Source organism: Lissotriton helveticus, chromosome 10, assembly GCF_964261635.1.
Source record: "Lissotriton helveticus chromosome 10, aLisHel1.1, whole genome shotgun sequence".
In the NCBI taxonomy this organism is placed as follows: Eukaryota; Metazoa; Chordata; class Amphibia; order Caudata; family Salamandridae; genus Lissotriton; species Lissotriton helveticus.
Genome location: NC_136071.1, coordinates 612,855,640 through 612,879,547, shown reverse-complemented (window position 1 = coordinate 612,879,547; position 23,908 = coordinate 612,855,640). Strand labels below are relative to the sequence as shown.

At 45.9% G+C, this 23,908-nt stretch overlaps 1 protein-coding gene across 1 annotated transcript in view; it reads right to left on the bottom strand.

Annotated features, from left to right (window-relative positions):
* Positions 1 to 9,830, bottom strand: part of LOC144784068 (uncharacterized) — a 1,315,621-nt gene extending 1,305,791 nt beyond the window's left edge. The window contains exon 1 of the mRNA XM_078662758.1: positions 9,710 to 9,830. Within this exon, the coding sequence (XP_078518884.1) occupies positions 9,710 to 9,830 (121 nt within the window). The remainder of the gene's footprint in view (positions 1 to 9,709) is intronic.
* Positions 9,831 to 23,908: the final 14,078 nt, after the last annotated feature.

Sequence of the window (23,908 nt, the reverse complement as noted above, 5' to 3'; positions counted from 1 at the left end):
TTAACAATGTGTCTACTGCATGCGGGACCATCACGATTAGTGTATTATTCATTACTAGACCAGCAGACTGTCGAATGGAAACAGCTGCTGCTGCTGTGGCCCTTAAACAACTTGGCAATGCTCGTGCTACAGGATCCAAAGTTGACGAAAAATAGGCGCATGGCCGCTGTCTATCTCCGAATAACTGAGTCAGCACAGACAATGCACAGCCTTCCTTCTCGTGGACATACAATGTGAAAGGCTTACTGTAGTTGGGGGTACCTAACACAGGAGCCGAACATAATGCTGTGCGTAATTCGAAAAAACTTTTCTGACACTCTTCAGACCAAGGAATGGGATTGGGTGTATTTTTACACGTTAATGCCACCAAGGGTTTGGCCAATAACGAAAAATTTGGAATCCATTGTCTACAGTACGATGTAATGCCCAAGAAAGCACGTACTTCTCTCTGTGTTCTTGGCACACTCAATTTCGCTATTGCCTGAATTCTTTCTGGGGTCAATTTCCTTCCCTCCTTCGATAAGAGGTGACCTAAGTAGGTCACTTCTTGTCGGCAATATTGGAGCTTGGAAAGTGACACCTTGTGATGCAGATCACACAGATGACGCAATAATGTCAACGTGGCCATTTTACAAATTTTCTCAGTATCCGCAGCGATGAGCAAATCGTCCACGTACTGTACGAGAGTGGCACCTTTAGGCAAAACCATGGTGTCAAGCTGTGTTTTCAGAGCTTGACTGTATATTGAGGGGCTTTCACAGTAGCCTTGAGGAGCGCGTTTAAAGCGGAAGCTTCGACCTCCTAAACTAAAGGAAAAAAAATATCCCTGCTCTCCTCAGCAATTGGGACGCTGAAGAAAGCATTCTTTAGGTCAATCACTGAAAACCATGAAGCAGAAGCTGGAATCATAGTTAATAATGTGGTAATGTCGGGGACAACTGGGAATTGTGGCACAACTATCTTATTTACTTCTCTAAGATCAATCACGAATCTATACACAGGTGGCTGAGAAGGGTCAGTTCGTTTTAAAACAGGCAGAACAGGACTATTGCAAACATTGCCTCGTGTTTCTTCAATCACATCCTTTTCAATCAATTCGTAAACGATCGCTAGCAAAGCTTTTTCACTCTCATTAGATATTCTGTATTGGGGAATTCGTGGCATTTTGACATTTGACTTCAATATTACAACATATGGTGGAATTTCTAAAAGACCTACATCATTCGGACCAGTAGCCCAAAGAATATCTGGGAGAATCGCCAATTCTGCTGGAAGTGCATCTCTCGACAAATACATGGGAGAAACCACTTTCTTACCTAAAGTAAGTTGTACTCCTGAAGGAGAACAATACAAAGTCGCATACAATCTCTTTAACAAATCCAATCCTAGCAGATTCTCACCACAACCTGTCGTCAGAATAAGGGGTGCTTCGAATTCACAAGGACCAACAGAAAGAGATAAAGGGTCAGAAATCGGATTTCTAACTGGGGCGCCAGAAAAACCTACAGAAACGTTCATTTCGCCAGACAAAGGTGCGCCAGGGAGTTTGGAGTGCATAATAGAACACTTTGTAGCACCAGTATCCAACAGAAAAGGTTCTGACACACCTGATGTAATCACCTCAACGTAAGGTCCACTCTGATCTACTGGAACTGAAACAACTCCCTCTCTTTGTCTATGGCTGTCCTAGCAATCATTATTCTCCCACTGCTCATTTTCTGTGTAATACTCATCAACATAGTATTGAGCTGTCCTGTCAGATACGTTATTTTGCTGATCAAACCTGTTCATAGAGTTTTGTGGTGGAAGGGGACGTGTGTCCTGTGGGGCGTTTCCACGTCCTCTACCTCTAGGTGCTTGCTGACTGCCACGACCTCTAACGCCAGGAATTCCATTTGCACGTTGTGATAGGGCAGGACAGTTATGCTTGTAATGACCCTCCTGTTTGCAATATAAACACTGGTTAGGACCTACACGGGGTTGAGTATAATCGAATCTTTGCAAGTTTCTCTGATATTGTTGAGGCTGCTGAAAAGTATTCTGATAGTGATTCTGGCCATTATTATGTTGATTACCACCACCACGTGGCGGATAGGCTTGCTGTAGCAAAACCTTCGTTTTGAGTTCTCTAGTTTTCTTTTCTACTTTATCTTTCTCATCTTTGTCTCTATTCTCGTAGTACTGTGCAGTAGCTAATATCTGGGCCGAAGATGAGACTGCCCAAGAACTTTCTGAATCTTTTAATTTCCTACACAATTCTGGAAGCAGATTGTGCACGAATTTATCGACAAACAATCTCTGACCACCTTCCGTGGTCATATCTTGACCGCTATGGTCAATGAATGTTTCTTCAAATCTGGTGAAAAAATCTGAAACAGTTTCTTCTTTCTTTTGCTTGCATGCAGACAACTTATCCCAATTTACGCGTATTGCAGGCATTATCGTTTTCATGTAATCTACTATTCTACCAGGGAGTTCTGCTATCAGAGGCTCAGGCTTGGCACCACCAACTTGTCGGGCATCTGCAGCAGTAATATTAGCCCACGTGTCACCTAATTCCTGGTCATGATCTACATGACGAATTTTACCCCATAAAGCCTGTGGAACAACATTCCCAAATAACATGTCGATATCGGCTAAATTCATTATACATGACCCAGCAGTTTGTGACAATTCTTTATAGTACCCTGCAGGATTTTTACGCGGATCTGGTAATGTTTGTTTGAGTGCTAAAACTTTAGCTCGCTTCCATGGGACATGTACCCATACACGCTGAAAGTGTGGCAGGACAGGTGGGACAGCAGTCGCGTCACCCTCTCTCCACTGTGGGGGAACTTCTCTCATAGGGTATTGTCGTGCCTTTTTCCTACTAGATGCACTAGATTCCGATGGTGACCCAGAACTGTTTCCCTTACTTCGATATGATAATAACATTTCAACTGCCTTTTCCACATCTGGACCTACAATCATACCCTCTCCAAACTTAAATCGTACACAACACATTTCTTGTGGGATGCATTCTTGATCATTGTCTTCCAAATCCTCGCCAAGAAAGACACACATCTGTTCGAATACATATCTCTGTGTCGCTGCTTCCCATTGATGGAAGACTTCCATGACAGACGGTACATCATATTTTGCAGTGTCCATGACCCATTTCCGAGCTAAACTATTCAGGGAATCTCTCTCTTGATAATCAGGCAGTTGACTTCGCAACTGTCTTCTTCCTATGTTAGGGGTCGTAGCAGGCGACCCGAAAAGAGGTAAAAGAAGATTAGTAACAGTGCTGGCCATTTTCTGCCGAACGGAAGGTGAAACTGAAGGACAAACAGATGGAAAAACGGGGTGAGATAAGGCGGGGGTAGAGATGGCAGAAGAGGTATCAGGGAAAATAGATGTGGTACTAGGCAGAATCGTAGAGGGAGCATTAGGAGATGTAAAAAGTACAGTAGGCAAAATCGTAGAAAACACAGGTGAAACAGAAGTGGTCGGTGGGCCTGGAGGAGGCTGCACCGAAGAAGTAGGAGCCAGCTGAAAAACAGCTGGTGGGTGCTGTGGAAGAGCAGGAGGCGCAGCTTGTGCAACTAAAGGTTGCGGGGGTGCTGTGGCATTCTGCGCATAGGGGGGTGGTGAAGTTAATAATTGCGACATTAATGGGTCTTTTTCACGCTCTTTTGCTGCCTCTTGCTGAAGAGACGGCGAAACTGGATAACACTTATCTATTGCCATTTTACGTTGCCTGTGCAACTGCTCATTTATCTGCTCTTCCTCATTATCTTTAAACTGCACGGCTGCTTGCATTACCGAAAGTCCCCCTTCTCTCTTATTTTTCTTAGCTAATTTAATTTCTTTTTGTTTGGCTTCTTTGCGCCATAAGCGGAAAGAGTCAAACATCGCCGGCCGGGCTTTCTTTTTAAAGAGTTTCACTTCAAGGTTGTCTAAGATTTCAGAATCAAAGCTACCATATTGGGGCCATTTTAAAACACCATCTCTCCTAGTGTATTTAATCCATACTTCGTTGTAAACGATGGGGCCTACCCCATGTTTAACATATAGCTCGTAAGTCGGAGTCCAAACTGGAGGAACCGGACATGAGTCCTCCAATCGGGAGTCCCTATTATTACCAAGACAAAACAAATCCCCAAGTCTAAGACTAGGCATTCTCGCTCTCTTGTCTAGTTCCAAAACTTCAAAGGATTATTGATTACGATATTTCTCGTGAATACACGAGTCCTTCGGTTATGGTGCTTGCAAGTACCAATACAAAAACCTTTTGTATCCCAAAGAAACCACCAACTAAGGACTGGGAGACGCTCCACTTATACTTAACTGAAAATATCGATGGCGTCACCAGAAGACTCGTCTCAGTGTTTCGCTCTACCGAAAACTTCAAGGGTCCAACATCAGGGCGATAGCCAGGGCAGCAGTCCTTGTAGCCGTCGGGAAGCGGGGAACCTTGCAGCAAAGACCTTCGGACCACGTCGACATGCAGGGGTCGATGAGGTGGTGGGCCCTCCTCCGGAATTTCCACACGAAGCTCCTCACGATCTTCAGGCTGACTGGTACCACTGGAATCGCCCCAAACGCTGGGCGCCAACTGAGGTACTGGGTTTTTAAGAACCGGCACAGAACCGGTAACCCAGCGGTGTCAGGGAATCAACACCCAGAGACCTCGGGTTCTCCTGAGTCAGACCTACAGAAACTCAGAGTCTTCGAGGTGAAGTCAAAGATTAGTTTATTGGCTGCAACCAAGGTAACAGAGTCCTAGAAGTACAATACGGGTATATTCTCAGGAGACTGCACACCTTCACGAAGTCAGGCTTCTCTCTTTATACATGATATTCGGCCTTGGGCAAACATTCTTCGAATTCGTGGTATTTCATTTATAGTTACTGGTTACAAAAGAAAAGCAGAGTCATGATGACATGTACATATTTCACGTCGTGCTGCCCATAACAAATCATCCGGCAAGGCCCAACATTTCATCAGATATCGCTGGACCCCCAATAAAAACGGTCACCTCCCCATCATAAAGCAAGTGAAAAAAAGGAGTGGAGAAAAGATGTGAGCGAGATATGGCAGGTGTGCGCGCTGAAATGGTTTTATGGCTGGTTGAGCCTAGATGCTATCTTGCTCGGCCACTGGGAGGGAACTGACCTAACGAGTTCGGCCTGGGGCAATGGTTCTAACTTGTACTGAGGTCAGGGAGAAGGCGATTAAGGAGTATGTGTCCTTGTGGAATCAAATTCAACTGGATTAAGGCCTATGTAAAGGGCAACATATAAATGGGAGTGGGGTTCAGAATGTAAATGACGATTTCGAGGTGAAATCGTCACTCGAATACGCCGAAAATACATGTACATGATGTACTCGTCATTCTCGGTCTTTTGATACCAAATTCGTCCTATTTCGGCGAAGTTTTTATTCTCGAGTCCAGTACTATTATATGAATCCAGATTTTCAGAACCACAAAAGAAGGGGTTAATATGGTGTAGCTCGTGTCCCTTAATAATTGACAGAATTTGTTTTCTCTGACAGAAGAACAGATAGGGAGGAGGACAGTCATGGAGGTAGCTGTTTAACGGTCCTAGCACCCTGTCCTTCCTTTTTCATCGTTAACTTTAGACATCAGAGTGTAGTTGTGTGTTTGGGAACAGTATAAGATACCCAGGGCTACACTAATCTACATGCATTTTCACACACTTTAAAACTGCATCCTTGAAAGAATGGTGTTTGTAGTTTTTAATTTCCGCATTGTTATTATTTGATTTGAAAGATTAATACACACCAATTTGTCTGGCTCCAGTGTTTCAGAATGCAGATGGTGTGCGAAAAGTACTAATGTTTAAGATGTGTGGGCATAATACCAAAAATGTCTTTGAAACTTTTAAAAAATATGGATAGTCAAATGTTTTTTCTTTACACTAGATCGTTTCAAAATAGCCTACCTGAAACCATTTTGTTTCAAAAGTACATGTTACTGCTGGAGCATATTCGTGGTTTTTACATGCAGAAGGCAATTTTCGGGGAGGTGAAACCATGCGCGAAAATATCTAGGGACTTTCTACAAAGATTAGCTCAGCATCATCTTAAGAATTTCCTGTGGAACTAGTAGATGGATAAACTGTAGAAAGTGTGTACATTTCTGTTTCTGGATGCCTCATAAATAAAAATAGAAAATGTGCTATTTTTAAGGCAGCAAGATAAACAAGCATTTTTGTTTACTATTGACAGCATAACCAGTAGCACAAAGTAGATGTTATTTGGAGTGACACTAGGCCGGATAGGTGTGAACATGTTATTTGTCAGACAGCTAAGTAAATGGTATTTAATCCGCTGCATACCTGCCAATTTGAAGAACAATCTCACTGTGTGAGGAGGGGGCGGGCTGTGAGGGGGCGGGGCCTCTTGCGGAGAGGTCCCTACGAAGCTTTTGAAGCCCCACTCACCCCGACGCCAAGTCCCCTCCTCCCAAAAAAAGCTAGCTGAGGCTGCTACCAACGTCCTTGGGTGTTTTCACGCCCCTTAATGGACATCTGCAGTTCAAAGCCTCAGAAAATGAGCTGGAAAACCAATGTTTGCAGTGGTTTTCAGCTTGTGTGTGATATCGGCTCCTCACTGGGAAACCGTGTGATGGGAGCTGACATCGTGTGTCATACAATGGCACGGTGTGAAAGTTGGCAGGTAATCAGCTGGCATATATGCAGTGGCAAACTGTGTAATGAACAGCCAGCTAGCTATCAGTGTGTGGGTGTTAGCATGAGTCTAAACCTTATGATAGGAGGCACGGTTGCAGGATAGAGTCATTAGGCACCCTGTATGCGAGTCCAAACTCCTGAAAGTCAGGAAACAGGAGCACCAGCAGAGCCTCAAATGCGAATAAGCACAGTGAACTCCTGTTGCTGTACACTTGAGCTGTGTCTGTATGAAAGGTGTGTAGAACGGTAGTGTACTAGTGGAGTTGTGTATGGTTCTTCTTTGTCATGTAATAAGACAGAGCTATTTTGAATATCTAGTACTAAAGCTTGGATTTGCCATATATAATCCTGGTCTCAGGTCCTGGGGTTGGAAGATTTCTGGTTCAATTGTTCAACAATAGACATGGGAACGCAGGACATAGTCTATTGGGACCATCTGCTAGAACTGTGCCACATAAATATAATATCGCCGTTCTTAAACGCAATAGCGATTATATTATTCCACACTAGGGTAGAACATTGCACATTAAATACTAGGAGCATTATTAATTAATAGGTTTACTCATAAGTGGAAGCATAGCTCCGATGCTCCCAAAGCAAAGACCGTATGCCTTTCCATGGCAGCAATGCCACCGTGGAAAGGCATAGGACCGCAAGCATTGTAATATGGTTGGTGGTGTCTCGAAGACACTGCCACCATATGTACGCACTTTTTCCGTCGGTCGCAAAGGCGACCGGGGGAAAAGCAGCAGGCGGTCTTTCTGTCAACGCTTACGTTTAATGGAACTAAAACTGAATTCCTGTGCTGCTCCCCGGGGAAAACACAGAATCATCTTCCAAAGGACTTCTGGCAATTGACTGAGGGTACAGACCAGAAAACAGCACAATCAGTCCTTAACCTAGGAATCAAGATTGATGAAACACTATCCAAGGAAACTCACATCAATAAAACTGTGGTCACATGTCACAGACTTCTGAGGAACTTAAGAAAAATGTACCCCTCTTACCACAACCGGCCAGGAAGCTGGTAGTGCAATGCACCTTGTTAAGAAGACTGGACTATTGAAAATCTCTTTTTATCCAGAGTATCTGCTTAAATGGCTTCAAGTGCTGGCCTCTAAGGGAGCATTAAACAAGACCAAATTTGACTCCGCGAATGGCACTACTTTTTGAGAACTCCACTGGTTACCAATGTAGGAAAGGTGTATCTTTAAGGCTATATGCACATTGCACAAAGCCTTGAACGGAAATGGACCTAAACCTCTACTGGAGAAATGTTGTTTCTATAAACCCCTAAGGTCTTTAAGATCATCCTCAGCGAACATGGTCTGTGTAGCTCCCTTTAAAAAGGTATGATGTGGAAGAAGGTCCTTTCAAGTGAAGGCAATGCAATTATGGAACACACTACCTATTACTTTAAGAACTAATGCAAACCTGCTGAGTTTCAGGAAAAGTTTAAAAACATGGTTTTTCCCTATCTAATGCAGTTTAAAGCTATGGCTTTCCATCCGCAATCCCCCAGAGGAACCTTCATGTAAACTGGCATTATACTAGCGCCAAGGAGCCTGCTGGGTGAATGTTGCACTCTTTAACCCCTCCGCTGTGGCGACAATTTCGCCGCAGCGCTAGGGGAGTGGGGGGGCCGCGCGACGCGCCCATGCTCGTGACGGAACCGCTCCGTCACGAGCCTCGGGTGCGCTGTGCTGATGACGGAGCGGTTCCGTCGCGGGCCGTGACGGAACGGCTCCGTCATCAGCACAGCGCGTCCGTGGCTGGTGACGGGGCGGTTCCATCACCAGCATGGGAGGGGTTAAATGTTTATTAATAGTAATAATAATAATAATAGTAATAATTCAATGAATCTTGCAGCAGCACCTTGTCTAGAACAACAAGGCATGACCTACCATCCACTGAATAAACAGATCCTGCAGTGCTATAAACGTCTGTGTGCGAGCTACCAATGTGGTTTGACTGTAAAGTCATCATGTGGGCATCTGTTGGATGACACTAAAATGTTTTGCTCCTTTTGTTTTGGGGTAGAGATATGCCTGTTAGTGCACAGCTTCATATAAACAAGTCAGAGAAAGGCTACATTATCAGGTAGAGAATTAACATGCGCAGAGTTTAAAATGTTTTTGCAGCCAATGAACCACAACGATTAGAAACATTAGCAGGTATCCATATTTTAAATACATTTAGTTCTTTGTATTCGTTTAGGCATTTTCCGGGCAATGGCCACACTACTATGCACAACGTTGTTGCGAATGTATAAATAATAATATGAGTCAAACACAGATGGGTCCTTAATACAAATAAGTCTCTAATTTGTTTTATACTCCTGTCTGTTAAAATATGTTCATCACAGAAGATAAATTATTAGATGTTATGATTATTATTATTATTATGATTCATCGCCCAGAAAACATCAGGTGGTCAGTCCTAGAGTGTGTACCAAACTTCAACCAACAAGCCCTCTTCCGACTCGAACAAAGATGGGTACATCGATTACAGTGCGAGGAACTGGGATTGAACGATGGGGTGCCCTGGACTACCCTCGCCAGATAGTCATGATTCTGGACTCCTTTGTCCATCAATACACGAATACTAAGATGAGAGACCAGATCTCCTTGCCCGTTCCAAGATGGCCCCCGTATTGCAGTATGTTTTACTCGCTGCGTTGAGCTAACCCCTTCTTGCTCTTTACTCCTGCGTGCCGGTGCTTAGCAACCGGTGGGACACGCCCCCCCTTGGTGCGCGCTCAATTTCTCCTTAACTACACTGGATAGTGCCGGGCTACCCTGCCGGCTGTCCTTACTTCGGTTTACCGTGGGACGGGTAGGTGCTGAGATGCCTGCCTTCAGCGACCTTTGAGGTAAGGTGTTGAGCTATTTTTCAACAATCCGCGTGCTCTATGCCAGACGCGCGGAGAGTCACCACCCAGCTGACCCCCTTCACGCGGGGCTCTGCGTGAAGGCGCTTATCGTTCTAAACAACCCCGCGGGATGCCTTACTTTCCCTGTAGGAACCCCTCACTCGCTGCTGGCCCCACCTGGACAGCTCGTGAGGCCTTCGGGAGCAACCACCACGGGTAAGCGCATCATCGACATTGACATTGCCCGCGCCCACGCGCATGTGTCAATCAGGGCACCTTGTTTGTTTTGTTTTGATAACTTGCTGGTGACCGCGACCACCACGCTAGCACCGACCCCACTCAGAAACAGAGTGTCAAACTACATATGAGCGATTTTATATTTATATTTATATTTATATTTGCGGTTTCTTTTGGGTTGTATGGCTAAATTTCTTAGTCTACATGTATATATATAGTTTTTTTTAAAAAACACGGGCTCCTCAAACCACCTAACTGTGTTAGGGTGTAACATTACCAATGGCTCGCTATATTGGTGGCACACCCGACTCAGCATGCTGCATAGCCGTGAGTCGAGCCCTTTTCACCAAGATGCATGCTAAAATAAGTACAGCATGACTGCCCATACACAGAGCGTCACCATTCGCGCGCACTGTCTTGATCAACCACTTCTCTCTCACAGTACCACTATATCTGTTATGGCACAGCAGTTGTATTCACGGGACACGCACTACCAAGTCACCTTGAATACAGGCACCTTTTGATGTAAATTGTTTATACCGAACTTTAACATCATGTATGTCTGTTTATTTAAATTTTTTTCAGTTCCCAGGAGGTCCCTCGCCTGGAACCATTTCTGTACGATACCACCCAGGTCGTGTATGGAGGTCTTCTTAATTTAGAGGATCCCAGCAATCATATGAGCACTAAGGTCCTGACGAATTGCCCTTATGGCAAGAAACATGTCGACCATATTCACATGAAGGGTTGAATAAGGACTGGTCCCATTGTTTATCACTCCTTAATACCCCTTATTTTTAATAAAGCAGCGAGCCTGATCATTAAATTACTTCCCAATGGACTCGACTGACTTTTTTTAACCACACACACACCCCCATGCTCACTATTGCACTCTTTAGGCCCCTCACACACACACACCCGTTGGCTCGGAATAAAAGATCTCCATCAAAGTGCAGCCCCCCCGGGCTGCCCGACGGGCATTGCACCGCCAGCCTGCCGTAGGAGCAGGATACCGATGATGACGCTGGACGGCCACCGATTGGGACAACAGGTGTTGTCCTGTCGGTAACCTGTGTGAGGTATCCTTATATTCTGAAGAGGGTCAACACCATGCACTTGTCCCGTCACAACAATTGAGAGAGAAAACTGACCGAGCTATACCACTAGCTCCCACTGGGGAACTCTGTACAATACTCTTTGTTTGCTGCTGCTTAGGACGAGTACATTGGACCCCATTAAAAAACTGTCCACTTTTATTCCCCTTGTTTGATACCAATTTGAGCGTGCTGACCGCACGGGAACTTTATACCACAGGCTACCAGGGGCGAGGAATCCTCTTTCCCCTGGACCATACCGCATAGTATAACTTACGCTCAGTTCACCTTGTTTTGACACTCTGCTCTGGCTCTAAGTAGTACAGGGCACCCTTCCCATACCGCACTCTAAGATGGAGGATGTCCCAGGTCTCAGCTTTGACGAAGACGCCATAGCGGAAACACTAAGGAACACGCCGTCGTTACTCAATAATCCCCCGGCTGCCACATCTGGAGCATCCTCTGATGAGTGGTCCACACTGAGCGAAATGAAGAAAGAACTGATCAGAATAACGATCCACGGGATTATGATGACTGAATACCTGCGGAGCAATATAGCACCACAGGGCTTAATTGTGAACATCATCCCCAGATTGTTCCTTGATGACAAACGCTTCAAAGTTGACTGGTGCCAGGTTTCCTGGAAATGCACCAAGGACCTGCTTTTTCTGACCACCCAGACTGCGAGACGATTATCTGAAGCACTACAAGAGAAAATTTCTGCTCTTGAAGCGACCATGAAGAACGCTACTACAAAGAATAATAAAACAGCATTTACTACAAAACTCTCTGAGATCAACCAAGAGATGCTTGACCACCACGACTTCTTGCTCAAACAGAAAACCGCCAAATTGGAGAAGGACATAGCCAAATTCTCAAAGGAGAAGGTTTACCCCTACCTTAAAGATGATTTTAAAGCAAAGAAGAACACCTACTCCTCGGACGAGAATTCGAGCACGGACACCAGACGGGGTTCTACAAGCAGTGACTCCAGTGGTGGCTACCAGGCGAGAAATACACGACCTACACGGCCCTGGCAACAGGGATATCATCAAGGTCCAGTGTTCCATGGCCCACCCCATTTACCACCACCGTGGCAATACCCCTTCTACCCACAAGCCCCCCCGCAATTCTACCCTCTTAATCCGCCTCCTTTTCAAGGCAGAGGTTGGGGCAGAGGAAGAGGGCGAAAGCGAGGCGGAAACAAGGGAGTACAGTGGCAGGACCAGACGCCAGAGCCAACTGGGGTGGAGACCAGGAGCGCGACAACCAGAGGGAGACGAGTTTGATCGTGAACCTATCAAAAAGAACTCTCTCCACTCCAGAGAAGAGTGTTCTGGAAAAAGGCTTGGGTTTTGTCCCTACCCCAATCCCTGACTCCTTTCAGGAAATGATTGAACTTAAGCAGTTCTTCAGGAAAATACGCCTCCGAGCCTTTTTTGATAATCGGCCAGAAATCCCCAGCGACGACACAGGCCTTAGGAAACCTTCGACCTTCACCCCGTCTGACGGGATGGTACCTCCAGAGGTCCTAACTTTTGAAAGAGCAGTCCTGAGAACCATGCAGAAGATACCTCCAATCAAACCCTTCAACAATTTGTCCAATACTGAGAGACAGGCAGCTACCACCCTTGGCAGGGACACTTCAATCGTCATCAAACAGGCTGACAAAGGGGGAGCGACGGTCATACAGAATCATGACGATTATGATCGGGAGTGTAGACGCCAACTAGCCAATACCACCCACTACAGACTACTAACTGAGGATCCCACCAATCGACTAACTACTACCGTGATGTCTCTAGTCATTGAAGCAGAGACTAATGAATGGATAAGCAAAAAAGAAGCAGAATTCCTGGTAACAACGGACCCGATAACACCGTATTTTTACACGCTGCCCAAAATACACAAGGGCACTACTCCAGTCCCAGGAAGACCGATCGTGTCGGGCATTGGTTCTATTTTAGAACCCCTATCCCAATTCTGTGATGCATTCCTTCAGCCTCTGGTTAAATCGATCCCGTCTTACCTTCAAGACACCAGAGATGTGCTACGTCTCATTAACGACATGGATGGCAGAGAAGACATCGACCTCCTCCTTACCCTCGACGTGGAAGCGTTGTACACAAACATCCCTCAACAGGCCACGCTGGAAGCAGTGGACTCCCTTCTCCGACGAGAGGAGTGGCTGTCCCCCACCCCGATCTCTTTCATAATGGAGTTGGCACACATTGCACTTACTGAGAACTTTTTCAAATACGAATCGAACTTATACCATCAGGTCTGTGGAACATCGATGGGCTCAACCTTGCGCCGAGCCTGGCGTGTATCTATATGGCATCATTTGAGGAGAAGTGCATTTACCCCCCTGAACACAACCCATACCGTGAAAATCTCACGTGTTGGCGTCGGTACATCGACGACATCCTGGTGTTCTGGAAGGGTGACCGTTTGACTTGCGAGGCCTTTTGTACATGGATAAACCAACAAAACCCGTTTCTAAAGTTCACGGGCACGATCTCCAACATATCCATACCTTTTCTGGACCTTTCTATATCACTGGAACCAACCACTATCAGTACCACTCTGTACAAAAAGGATACTGACAGGAACAGTCTATTACCTTACACCAGTCACCATACTAGATCCCTAAGGGACAATTTACCTTTCGGCCAATTTCTCCGCCTCCGGAGAAATTGCAGCTCAACTACTGACTACAAACAGCAAGCACAAGCCTTGCAAACCAAGCTCCGGGATCGGGGCTATCCCACTCATCTTTTGAAAACCTCCACTAAGAGAGCCCTCAACAACAACAGAGAGGCTCTGCTCGAAGTACACCCCAAGGAGCAAGAGGACACGATTATCTGCGTGACCTCATTCACGAAACATTCTTCGTTCTTCAAGAAAACAATCAACTCACATTGGGACATTCTTAACTCTGCTGGGATGGAATTACCGCGCCCTCGCTTTGCTTTTAAGAGGACGGCAAATCTGAAGGACACGCTCATCCACACCCGTCCTAAGAAAACCAACACCCAGATTGCCAATACTCTCTGGGACCTGCCTCCAGTGACTGGACACTATCGCTGTGGGTCCTGCGTTGTCTGCCCTCAGACCATCCAAGGCAAGACCATTGTACTCCAAGGCAACTACACATGGACAATGAACAAACATACCAACTGTAACAGTTCCAGATGTATTTATGTGTTGATTTGCCCATGCGATTTGTTGTACATTGGGATGACCATGCGCCCAGTTAAACAACGTATAATGGAGCACAACAGCAACATTCGGTGCCAAAAATCACACACCAAACTGTATGAACATTGCAAAGAAAATCATCATCGCCCAGAAAACATCAGGTGGTCAGTCCTAGAGTGTGCACCAAACTTCAACCAACAAGCCCTCTTCCGACTCGAACAAAGATGGGTACATCGATTACAGTGCGAGGAACTGGGATTGAACGATGGGGTGCCCTGGACTACCCTCGCCAGATAGTCATGATTCTGGACTCCTTTGTCCATCAATACACGAATACTAAGATGAGAGACCAGATCTCCTTGCCCGTTCCAAGATGGCCCCCGTATTGCAGTATGTTTTACTCGCTGCGTTGAGCTAACCCCTTCTTGCTCTTTACTCCTGCGTGCCGGTGCTTAGCAACCGGTGGGACACGCCCCCCCTTGGTGCGCGCTCAATTTCTCCTTAACTACACTGGATAGTGCCGGGCTACCCTGCCGGCTGTCCTTACTTCGGTTTACCGTGGGACGGGTAGGTGCTGAGATGCCTGCCTTCAGCGACCTTTGAGGTAAGGTGTTGAGCTATTTTTCAACAATCCGCGTGCTCTATGCCAGACGCGCGGAGAGTCACCACCCAGCTGACCCCCTTCACGCGGGGCTCTGCGTGAAGGCGCTTATCGTTCTAAACAACCCCGCGGGATGCCTTACTTTCCCTGTAGGAACCCCTCACTCGCTGCTGGCCCCACCTGGACAGCTCGTGAGGCCTTCGGGAGCAACCACCACGGGTAAGCGCATCATCGACATTGACATTGCCCGCGCCCACGCGCATGTGTCAATCAGGGCACCTTGTTTGTTTTGTTTTGATAACTTGCTGGTGACCGCGACCACCACGCTAGCACCGACCCCACTCAGAAACAGAGTGTCAAACTACATATGAGCGATTTTATATTTATATTTATATTTATATTTGCGGTTTCTTTTGGGTTGTATGGCTAAATTTCTTAGTCTACATGTATATATATAGTTTTTTTTAAAAAACACGGGCTCCTCAAACCACCTAACTGTGTTAGGGTGTAACATTACCAATGGCTCGGTATATTGGTGGCACACCCGACTCAGCATGCTGCATAGCCGTGAGTCGAGCCCTTTTCACCAAGATGCATGCTAAAATAAGTACAGCATGACTGCCCATACACAGAGCGTCACCATTCGCGCGCACTGTCTTGATCAACCACTTCTCCCTCACAGTACCACTATATCTGTTATGGCACAGCAGTTGTATTCACGGGACACGCACTACCAAGTCACCTTGAATACAGGCACCTTTTGATGTAAATTGTTTATACCGAACTTTAACATCATGTATGTCTGTTTATTTAAATTTTTTTCAGTTCCCAGGAGGTCCCTCGCCTGGAACCATTTCTGTACGATACCACCCAGGTCGTATATGGAGGTCTTCTTAATTTAGAGGATCCCAGCAATCATATGAGCACTAAGGTCCTGACGAATTGCCCTTATGGCAAGAAACATGTCGACCATATTCACATGAAGGGTTGAATAAGGACTGGTCCCATTGTTTATCACTCCTTAATACCCCTTATTTTTAATAAAGCAGCGAGCCTGATCATTAAATTACTTCCCAATGGACTCGACTGACTTTTTTTAACCACACACACACCCCCATGCTCACTATTGCACTCTTTAGGCCCCTCACACACACACACCCGTTGGCTCGGAATAAAAGATCTCCATCAAAGTGCAGCCCCCCCGGGCTGCCCGACGGGCATTGCACCGCCAGCCTGCCGTAGGAGCAGGATACCGATGATGACGCTGGACGGCCACCGATTGGGACAACAGGTGTTGTCCTGTCGGTAACCTGTGTGAGGTATCCTTATATTCTGAAGAGGGTCTACACCATGCACTTGTCCCGTCACAACAATTGAGAGAGAAAACTGACCGAGCTATACCACTAGCTCCCACTAGGGAACTCTGTACAATACTCTTTGTTTGCTGCTGCTTAGGACGAGTACATTGGACCCCATTAAAAAACCGTCCACTTTTATTCCCCTTGTTTGATACCACCTAGTTTTTATGGCTAAACACTACTGCCCAGGTGGAAGCACAGGTACTGGAAATGACTGTTGGACAACTGTATGAGAGAATTTTAGAAACATTATTCAAGGGAGAGATGTTGATATAAAACTGGAGGGGAAAGGGGAAATGAGGGATTTGATAGATGCATAACCTCCAGTTATGTTTGTGTTCTTCTAGTGACCTCTTTGTGGTTCACGGAAGTGCCACCAAACCAATGATGACTCCTCCTTCTTCCTCACTTACACACACCATTCCAAGCCACAGGTTGAGAGCACCCAGGTTTCCCCACTGCATGTCTATGAGGGAACTCACCCTGAGATTAGAATGAAGAGGACATAGACAAGGGTAAGGGAAAGGAGTCAAGTGTAACCCGCAGTGGTAGGAAAAGTGAGATGGGGCACCTGTTCTAACAGGACAATGCTATAAGACTGGCCCTGGCGAGGTCCCTTCCATCCTAGAGGTTATGCCTTAGACAGGTGTTCAGTATCAGATAGACCCTTGCATGGCACAGAATGCCACTATTAATGTTGCTTGTGAGTCAAAGTTGGATATCCTGAACTGCCAGGCAAGTATTCAGCCTCAAGAAATGAAAGAAACAAAGAAAAGAAAGAGAAGAGCCATGTATGTGTCCAGACTGGCTCCAGGGACCCACATGGATCTCCTTGCCAAGCAACTGAAGAACTGTAATCTTCATTCTCAGGGGTCTCACTAATACAAAAGAACTTGGCACAGAAGCTGAAATATTAAAATACATCTTTATTAAACTTAATTAAGTGAGACTACGTCACACAGGAGCCTTTAGCACCTGAATGAGGCAGTCTAAAGAATACAGAACACCGAGGTCTTTTATATGCTTAGGATTACAAATTCAGCATAAAAGAAAGGGGCAGTCCTAGCTTCTGCAAGCATGCAAAATACCTAATATGGACATACAAGATCTGCAAAATATTAGCCAATAGAAAAACATCATGTAACTAGAATGTCCCCCTTATTTCTGCCCAACCCATAAGTAAATCAATTACAGCACTTATAGGTCAATCAGTAATGGCAGAACATGTCTGTATGCAGTTAGGCCAGCTGGTGTCTGAGATTGATTTCAAAGCAAGGACAGAGGGGGGTTTTCCACACGTTGCAGTCCAAAGGGCAGAAACACTTCATGAATAGAACAGCCTGTGTAAAGGCAACGCAAATTGATGACAAATGTAAGATGGAGTCAAAATTAAAGAACCTCACAACGACCTAGAAGTGATGCCTATCCCAAGAATATACTTTTTGTTTTGACCTGTAAGAGGATGGTCAGTGGCCTGGCGAAGTAAGTTGATATTAGTTATTGTTGCCAGACCAGGTGTTATCTCATTGGGTTTTTGTTTTGTGTTTTCTCTATTGTCAGAGGCTGCCATGGCCTTACCTGAGTGGCCATAATGGTACTTTTCACTTTCTGAATGTAAGAGCAGTCTAGGATGATCTTCTTATAGGAAGGGTACACAGGTAAGGAATAAGAAGTGAGGTAGGGAATAAAGAGAGTTAGTGGCTAAGGCAGAGCAAAGAGGGTGGGGCATTGGTAGGTCCATGAAAGAACAGACAAGCGCATGTGTGAAGTCGTTGAATTGTCCTTAGTCTTTTACCTGAGCAGAAAAGTCCATTAAAGGACTCATTCATCTCCCCCTCCATTAAGGCTGGGAGTGGCGGGTGTAATGAATTCATTTTGGGTTATTCACCTCCTCAGATATTTTGCTGTTATTTACCTGATTTAACGGTCATTCCTTACTTTGGGCACTAGAAAACTGTCATTCAGCCCCTAGAACATGCAGCTATGATTTTTAAAACATGGTGAAAAATTGGTTATGCCTGATTGGCTTGTTTGTCTTTTAGGTAATTCCATAGTAAATGGTACTGGAAACAGACCAGTGGGATAAACGTTAAATATTGCGTGTGATTTACAGAGTATATATACATCACTGTCATCAGCGACTATAAATACATTGCCTTCAGGCCTCAACTGCAGATGTCAAAAGAATGAGTTTTGCCCTGAAGATCCCCCTATATTTAACATTATCTAAGTGAACCCTATCTTTCCCTTGCTGGCCACAAGGCTGGTTGCTTAATGTATAAAGTGAAGCCTGCTACATGTTGAAATTGTTATGTGTGAGTGACTAGCAACAAAATTCTATTTCACTGCACAGGCTACTGTGGCTTTTCAAATTTGGAAGGGCAATTTATTAATAATAAGTTACCTTTCCATATGCCAGACTAGGAAATTGCCCCTGAGGCCATCTGCACTTTTTTTGTATATTTATGAAAAATCTAGTTCAATGATGAACATACATTTTCATTAAATATATTGCAACAATTAATTTATAAAAACAACTTTATCTCTGCCTGAGAAGCTAAACCATAATTAATTCAGTTTAGCTGGGATCTATCTGGCCTCCAGTGGAAATATTGAAAATGCTGATAAGCTGTGCGTAGCCTTTAAAGAAGGCGACAATGTTTCTGCTGGCAGGAAAGCTGGAAGGAGTAATCACTGACCTTTAGTCTTGAATTATTTAGAGGGAATGGGCATGCACACATATGCTACTGCAAAGGACTAGTCTGTGGTAAAGTCTTTTGATATGTTTACACCAAAGAGGTCCTAGCAAAGGCATTTGAACAAGGATGCTTCCTCAACATCTTGTCTGTGCTCACTGTTGAAGGGAACCTGCCTCCATAACCAGTAGAGATGGATTGTCAGGAGTGGATCCTCATTTAAATCAGGCAGCCTTTGGATAGAGTTCGAGGACTGGCACCATGGACCTGGCATCTTGGAAGATCCTCGGAGCAAAGCGCTATGGTATTTGAACTGATCTAGGGTTTGGTGGATGGAGTAAAGGCAGAAAGAGTGCGGGGGTTGTATGTTCTTCACCCTCCCTTTACTCTGCCCACCTAATTGAGAGATACCTGCAGGCTTGCTGATATCTCAACACATTTGCAGGAACGCTGCTTCCAATGTTGGAAAGGTTTTACCGAAGGTACCATTAAACATGAGTTTTCCAAAGAGGTATATTTTGTTTGTTAAAAAAAGCTCCCAAAGCTGGACCAATGGTCCCCACACCACAGGAGTTTTATGACATGAAGTGGGGGATCATTATGCTTTTTCCTTTCCTGACGGAATGGAAAGAAGACATATAGCACCTTCTACCCTCAATAGGTTTTTTCTTTGAAGAACCCTACTCCGTCAGGCCATAAGGGAAAGGTTTATGTCAAAAGAGTAAACTGTATTCCCTCTGTGTAAATCAGGCTGTCTGTCCGATTCAAAATCGGTGGGTGGGCCGAGGGTTTGGAGGAGAGGATATTCCTTATCTGCTGCAAAAGAGTACAATCTCCACCTAATTCTAGATCAGGATCATAGTTTGCAGGAGACTAAACAGAATGTTCTGTGGAAAGTATTTGGGGATTGGACTAGGCTATTAGCAATGATTAGCAAGTGTGCAGTATACAAATGGCTTGTGACCACCATCCCATTAGAGCATAACTGGCTTACTGAAGGGATAGTAAGACATTCTGACAAAATGTGGAAAACGGAGGTGTGACCTACTCTCTGCATGTACCAAGGGGCTGGAAGTACTATTCAATGGTGAGCCAAAGGGGATCTTGTTAGCACCAGGATACAAATGCCTAAAGAAGGAATGTCCTGTGTGGAAGAACCAGTTGACTAGTTGAGAATGGATTGGACTGGACAGGGCCTTGTGAGAGCCTTGACTTCAGTGAGTGGCTGAACCTCTCTCACACTGCTGAACTAAGACCTGTATTCTAGAAGCAGCCTGAGTAGTGTGGGAACCTTTAAGCATTCTATGAAGTATTACAGCACTTGCAAAAAGCTGGGGTGCACTCATTTTTTGGGCTTCCAAAGGACCAGGTTATAGTCTCAATGTTACCCAGGAAAAGTGCATCCACAGTGTAGAAGATTTGCAGGGTTGTTCCACTCAGATTTTTTCTCCAAGGAATATCGGCTTCGCTGCACATTTTGGCACAGTATTCTGCTTTGTGAAGGTCTGCCTGGCTAATTGACCTAGTAAATACAATTCCCACATCTACCACTCTGAACTTCGGCAACAAAACAAAAGGCTTTAGCACAACTTCAGACACAAAACATCTAACTTAGAGGCACTCTTGCCTCCATAGCATCTTCCTTCATTGCGCTATAAGGTTTGGACTTCTTTAAAATCAATTCTGTCCTAAGGTAAAACTTTTGATTGGTGCAACCCACTAAGCATAACCAACTCTCACTCCATCCCTTTGGACTAAAATTGCAACTATTGACTTTTATTGATGCTTTGCAGTTTGTTACTTTTTCCAGCAAAACTTTATCAAATCATCTCTCTGAACTCCCTAATCATTTTTTGACCTTTTTGTGTTATTTTATTTATTACATGTTTTTCACTAGATTGGTTTGATAATTATAATTTATTTATTTGTGAGTTTGTACCGCGCTAGAATCGACTCCCGAAGGAGTATCTCTGCGCCCGACGCAACATGAGAGGTAAGAGTGAAAGAGCTAAAATCTAGAGGGGGCACTGAGCCTGGAACAAAAAGGTTTTTAGCAGTTTCCTAAAGGTCAGATGGTCCGTACATTGCCTAAAAGAATCGGGGAGTTTATTCCAAAGGCCAGGGCCGAGAAAAGGACAAGGCTTTTCCACCCTGTCTTACCTTTTTAGGTCTCGCCTGTCGATGCGCATGCGCATCGAGCAAGCGAGACTATAGGGGCTCATCCACACTTTATCTAACTTGCAAGGAATCGTGGCGATTCCTTGCAGTGCCCGTGACTTTTAAGCTCAATGCGCATGTGCATTGAGCTTAAAAGCGCGTGCACAGCCGCCCGCATTCCTCCGACACCTTTGAAGTGAAGCTTAGCTTCACTTCAAAGGCCCGGCTTGTTCACACCCACATGCCGCTCTGCCCTGCTCCGCCCCCTCCCCTGAGTCATCCTGCCTGCCCTCGACGTTCCCCCCGCCCCCTCCCGCCACGCAATGCCGAGAGCTTGTCGTACTTGGAAACGCGTGCATGTACTACTGTTTGCAAGGAGTTCTTCAGCATGTGCGGCGTTTACCATCGCTCCCGCAAGGTAAACGCTGTGCAAATCTCACCCCGTCTAAAATTTGCAGTCTCCTGCCTACCTCCTTCCATCTCTCAAGTTAGCCTCCCATAGTCCCGTTTCCATCCTAGTTTTCCCTCGGGCCCATACCTGCCTTCTGCCCAGTTTCACCTCCCGCCTCAGTTCCTGCTAGGACCAGTGCAGTCGGTGGGGGCATCCCCCTCCCCCTGTTCCCTCCTCTGCAGCACACACAGCTCTGCCTAGCTGCAGTCAGCGCTGACTGCTGTAGAGATCAGCCTGCTCCGCTGTTAGGCTTGCAGGTCCGCCATGGAAGGAGGGGGGGGGCGGGGCGGCTAATGAGTAAGAAGGATCCGTAAGCTCTCCCAGGGCTTGGGTAGGTAACAGCTCTGTGCACCAATCGCCTGGGCCCCCTTTCTGTACCCAGCTTACTGCTCATTTCATCTGAGAGCTTGTCGTACTTGGAAACGCGTGCATGTACTACTGTTTGCAAGGAGTTCTTCAGCATGTGCGGCGTTTACCATCGCTCCCGCAAGGTAAACGCTGTGCAAATCTCACCCCGTCTAAAATTTGCAGTCTCCTGCCTACCTCCTTCCATCTCTCAAGTTAGCCTCCCATAGTCCCGTTTCCATCCTAGTTTTCCCTCGGGCCCATACCTGCCTTCTGCCCAGTTTCACCTCCCGCCTCAGTTCCTGCTAGGACCAGTGCAGTCGGTGGGGGCATCCCCCTCCCCCTGTTCCCTCCTCTGCAGCACACACAGCTCTGCCTAGCTGCAGTCAGCGCTGACTGCTGTAGAGATCAGCCTGCTCCGCTGTTAGGCTTGCAGGTCCGCCATGGAAGGAGGGGGGGGGGCGGGGCGGCTAATGAGTAAGAAGGATCCGTAAGCTCTCCCAGGGCTTGGGTAGGTAACAGCTCTGTGCACCAATCGCCTGGGCCCCCTTTCTGTACCCAGCTTACTGCTCATTTCATCTAACGTTTCTTTCCCCTCCACTCATACAAAGGCATCAAGGCCTGTGTCTTCGTCGTAAAAATAGCACTTCGTGTTTGTGTTTAACCGATAGCCGAAGAGTGGCGTATTTCCCGTCATTTGTCAGCTATTGAGGTCATCCCATCTGTGGCGACCTGACTTTCTACTTTTAAATGATTCACAGTTGTAACTGGTCGACTGGACTGTGTACCAGGTAGGAATTTCGAAATGTCCCCCCCCCCGCCCCCGCCCCCTCTATTTGGATAGCTGCAAGAGAGGACACAACTGTTTCTGCGCCCCACCCGCCCCCTCCCTGCACCGCCATTTTCTGTCCTCCCCCCTGCCCAGGTCCTCACAGTGGTTCAAATGGTGGGGTCAGGCCGTGGGGGGTTCTGTGGTCTCAGGGGAGTGTTTGTCAGACTCGTCATTGATTTCTGGTCCCTCAGCCCCTTCGTTTTACGACTCTGCAGCTGTACATTAAAAAAAAAATTAAAATCAAAAGCTCCGGTGACACTTCAGGAAATATAAATGTCTGAGCATGCTTTTCAGAGTCTGCGACTTAAATCACGGCCCGGTCCTGACGTGCACTTCCGTGGAACCCGCCATGTTGTGGCCACCTTTTGTTTGAGGGCGCTCGTAAATTTAAATAACAAACTCTCTCTTCGCATTCTGTGGCAGTCGGTGCCAGACAGCCTTAATCCTCGGAGGGGCGTTATGCTGTCCGTCTGAGGCAGTTTACAGAGGCCTCGCGAGGTGTGGACTCTCTCTCTTTCTCATCCTCTTCTTGTGGCCCGTGTTTCTCCCCCTCTCACTCTCGCCCCAACCTTCTCTATGTCCCCCCTCCTTCTTTGCCGTTCCCTCTCTCTTTCCTCCAACCATATCCCTTCACTTTTTCTCAAAATCTTCCTCTTTTAACCCTAGCTCTCACTCTCTTTGTATTTCCCTGTCTCACGCTCCCTCATTCTCCAGTCTCGTGCTGTCTCTCTCCTCGCCTTTGCCCACTCTTTCCTCCTCGCCCAATTTGCTCGCAGGCTCTCGTTTTCTTCCTTCCTCTTTCCTCTCGATTTCACTGCCACTCTGTCATCCCAATTCCTTTTTTTTCTATTTCACTAACTCCTTCCGCCTTCCCCTCTCTTATACTCCATATTTCTCTCTGAGACAGGCAAGGTCTCCTTTCCCCTTCTTTTACCCATTTCTTCACCTTTCACTTGCATCTTTCTTTCCCTCCTTCCACCTTTTGCGCTTTATCTCCTATTCACCACGTTCTGCATATTTTTAATGCGCCCACCTCTTTTTAATCTTTCTTTCTTCTTTAGTTTTTTCTATCTTTTCTCTACTCTCTTCTTTTTCCATGTCTTTCTCGAATATTCTCTTTTTTTCTGGCTCCTGCTGCACCATATTGTTTGTTCTTTCATTTGCCACACCTACTTTGTGCTTCCTTTCCCTTACTTCTTATAATTTCCTCATATGCTTGAATTGAAGTGAGTGCAATTTAGCGAAACAAACGTAAAGTACAACCTTTTTTTTTCGCTATAAAATTTGGACACTCATTTTAATTAGGTGAGTTGACATGCCCCATGCCCTGCTGAGAAATTAAACTACTACGTACGACAGAAATCCC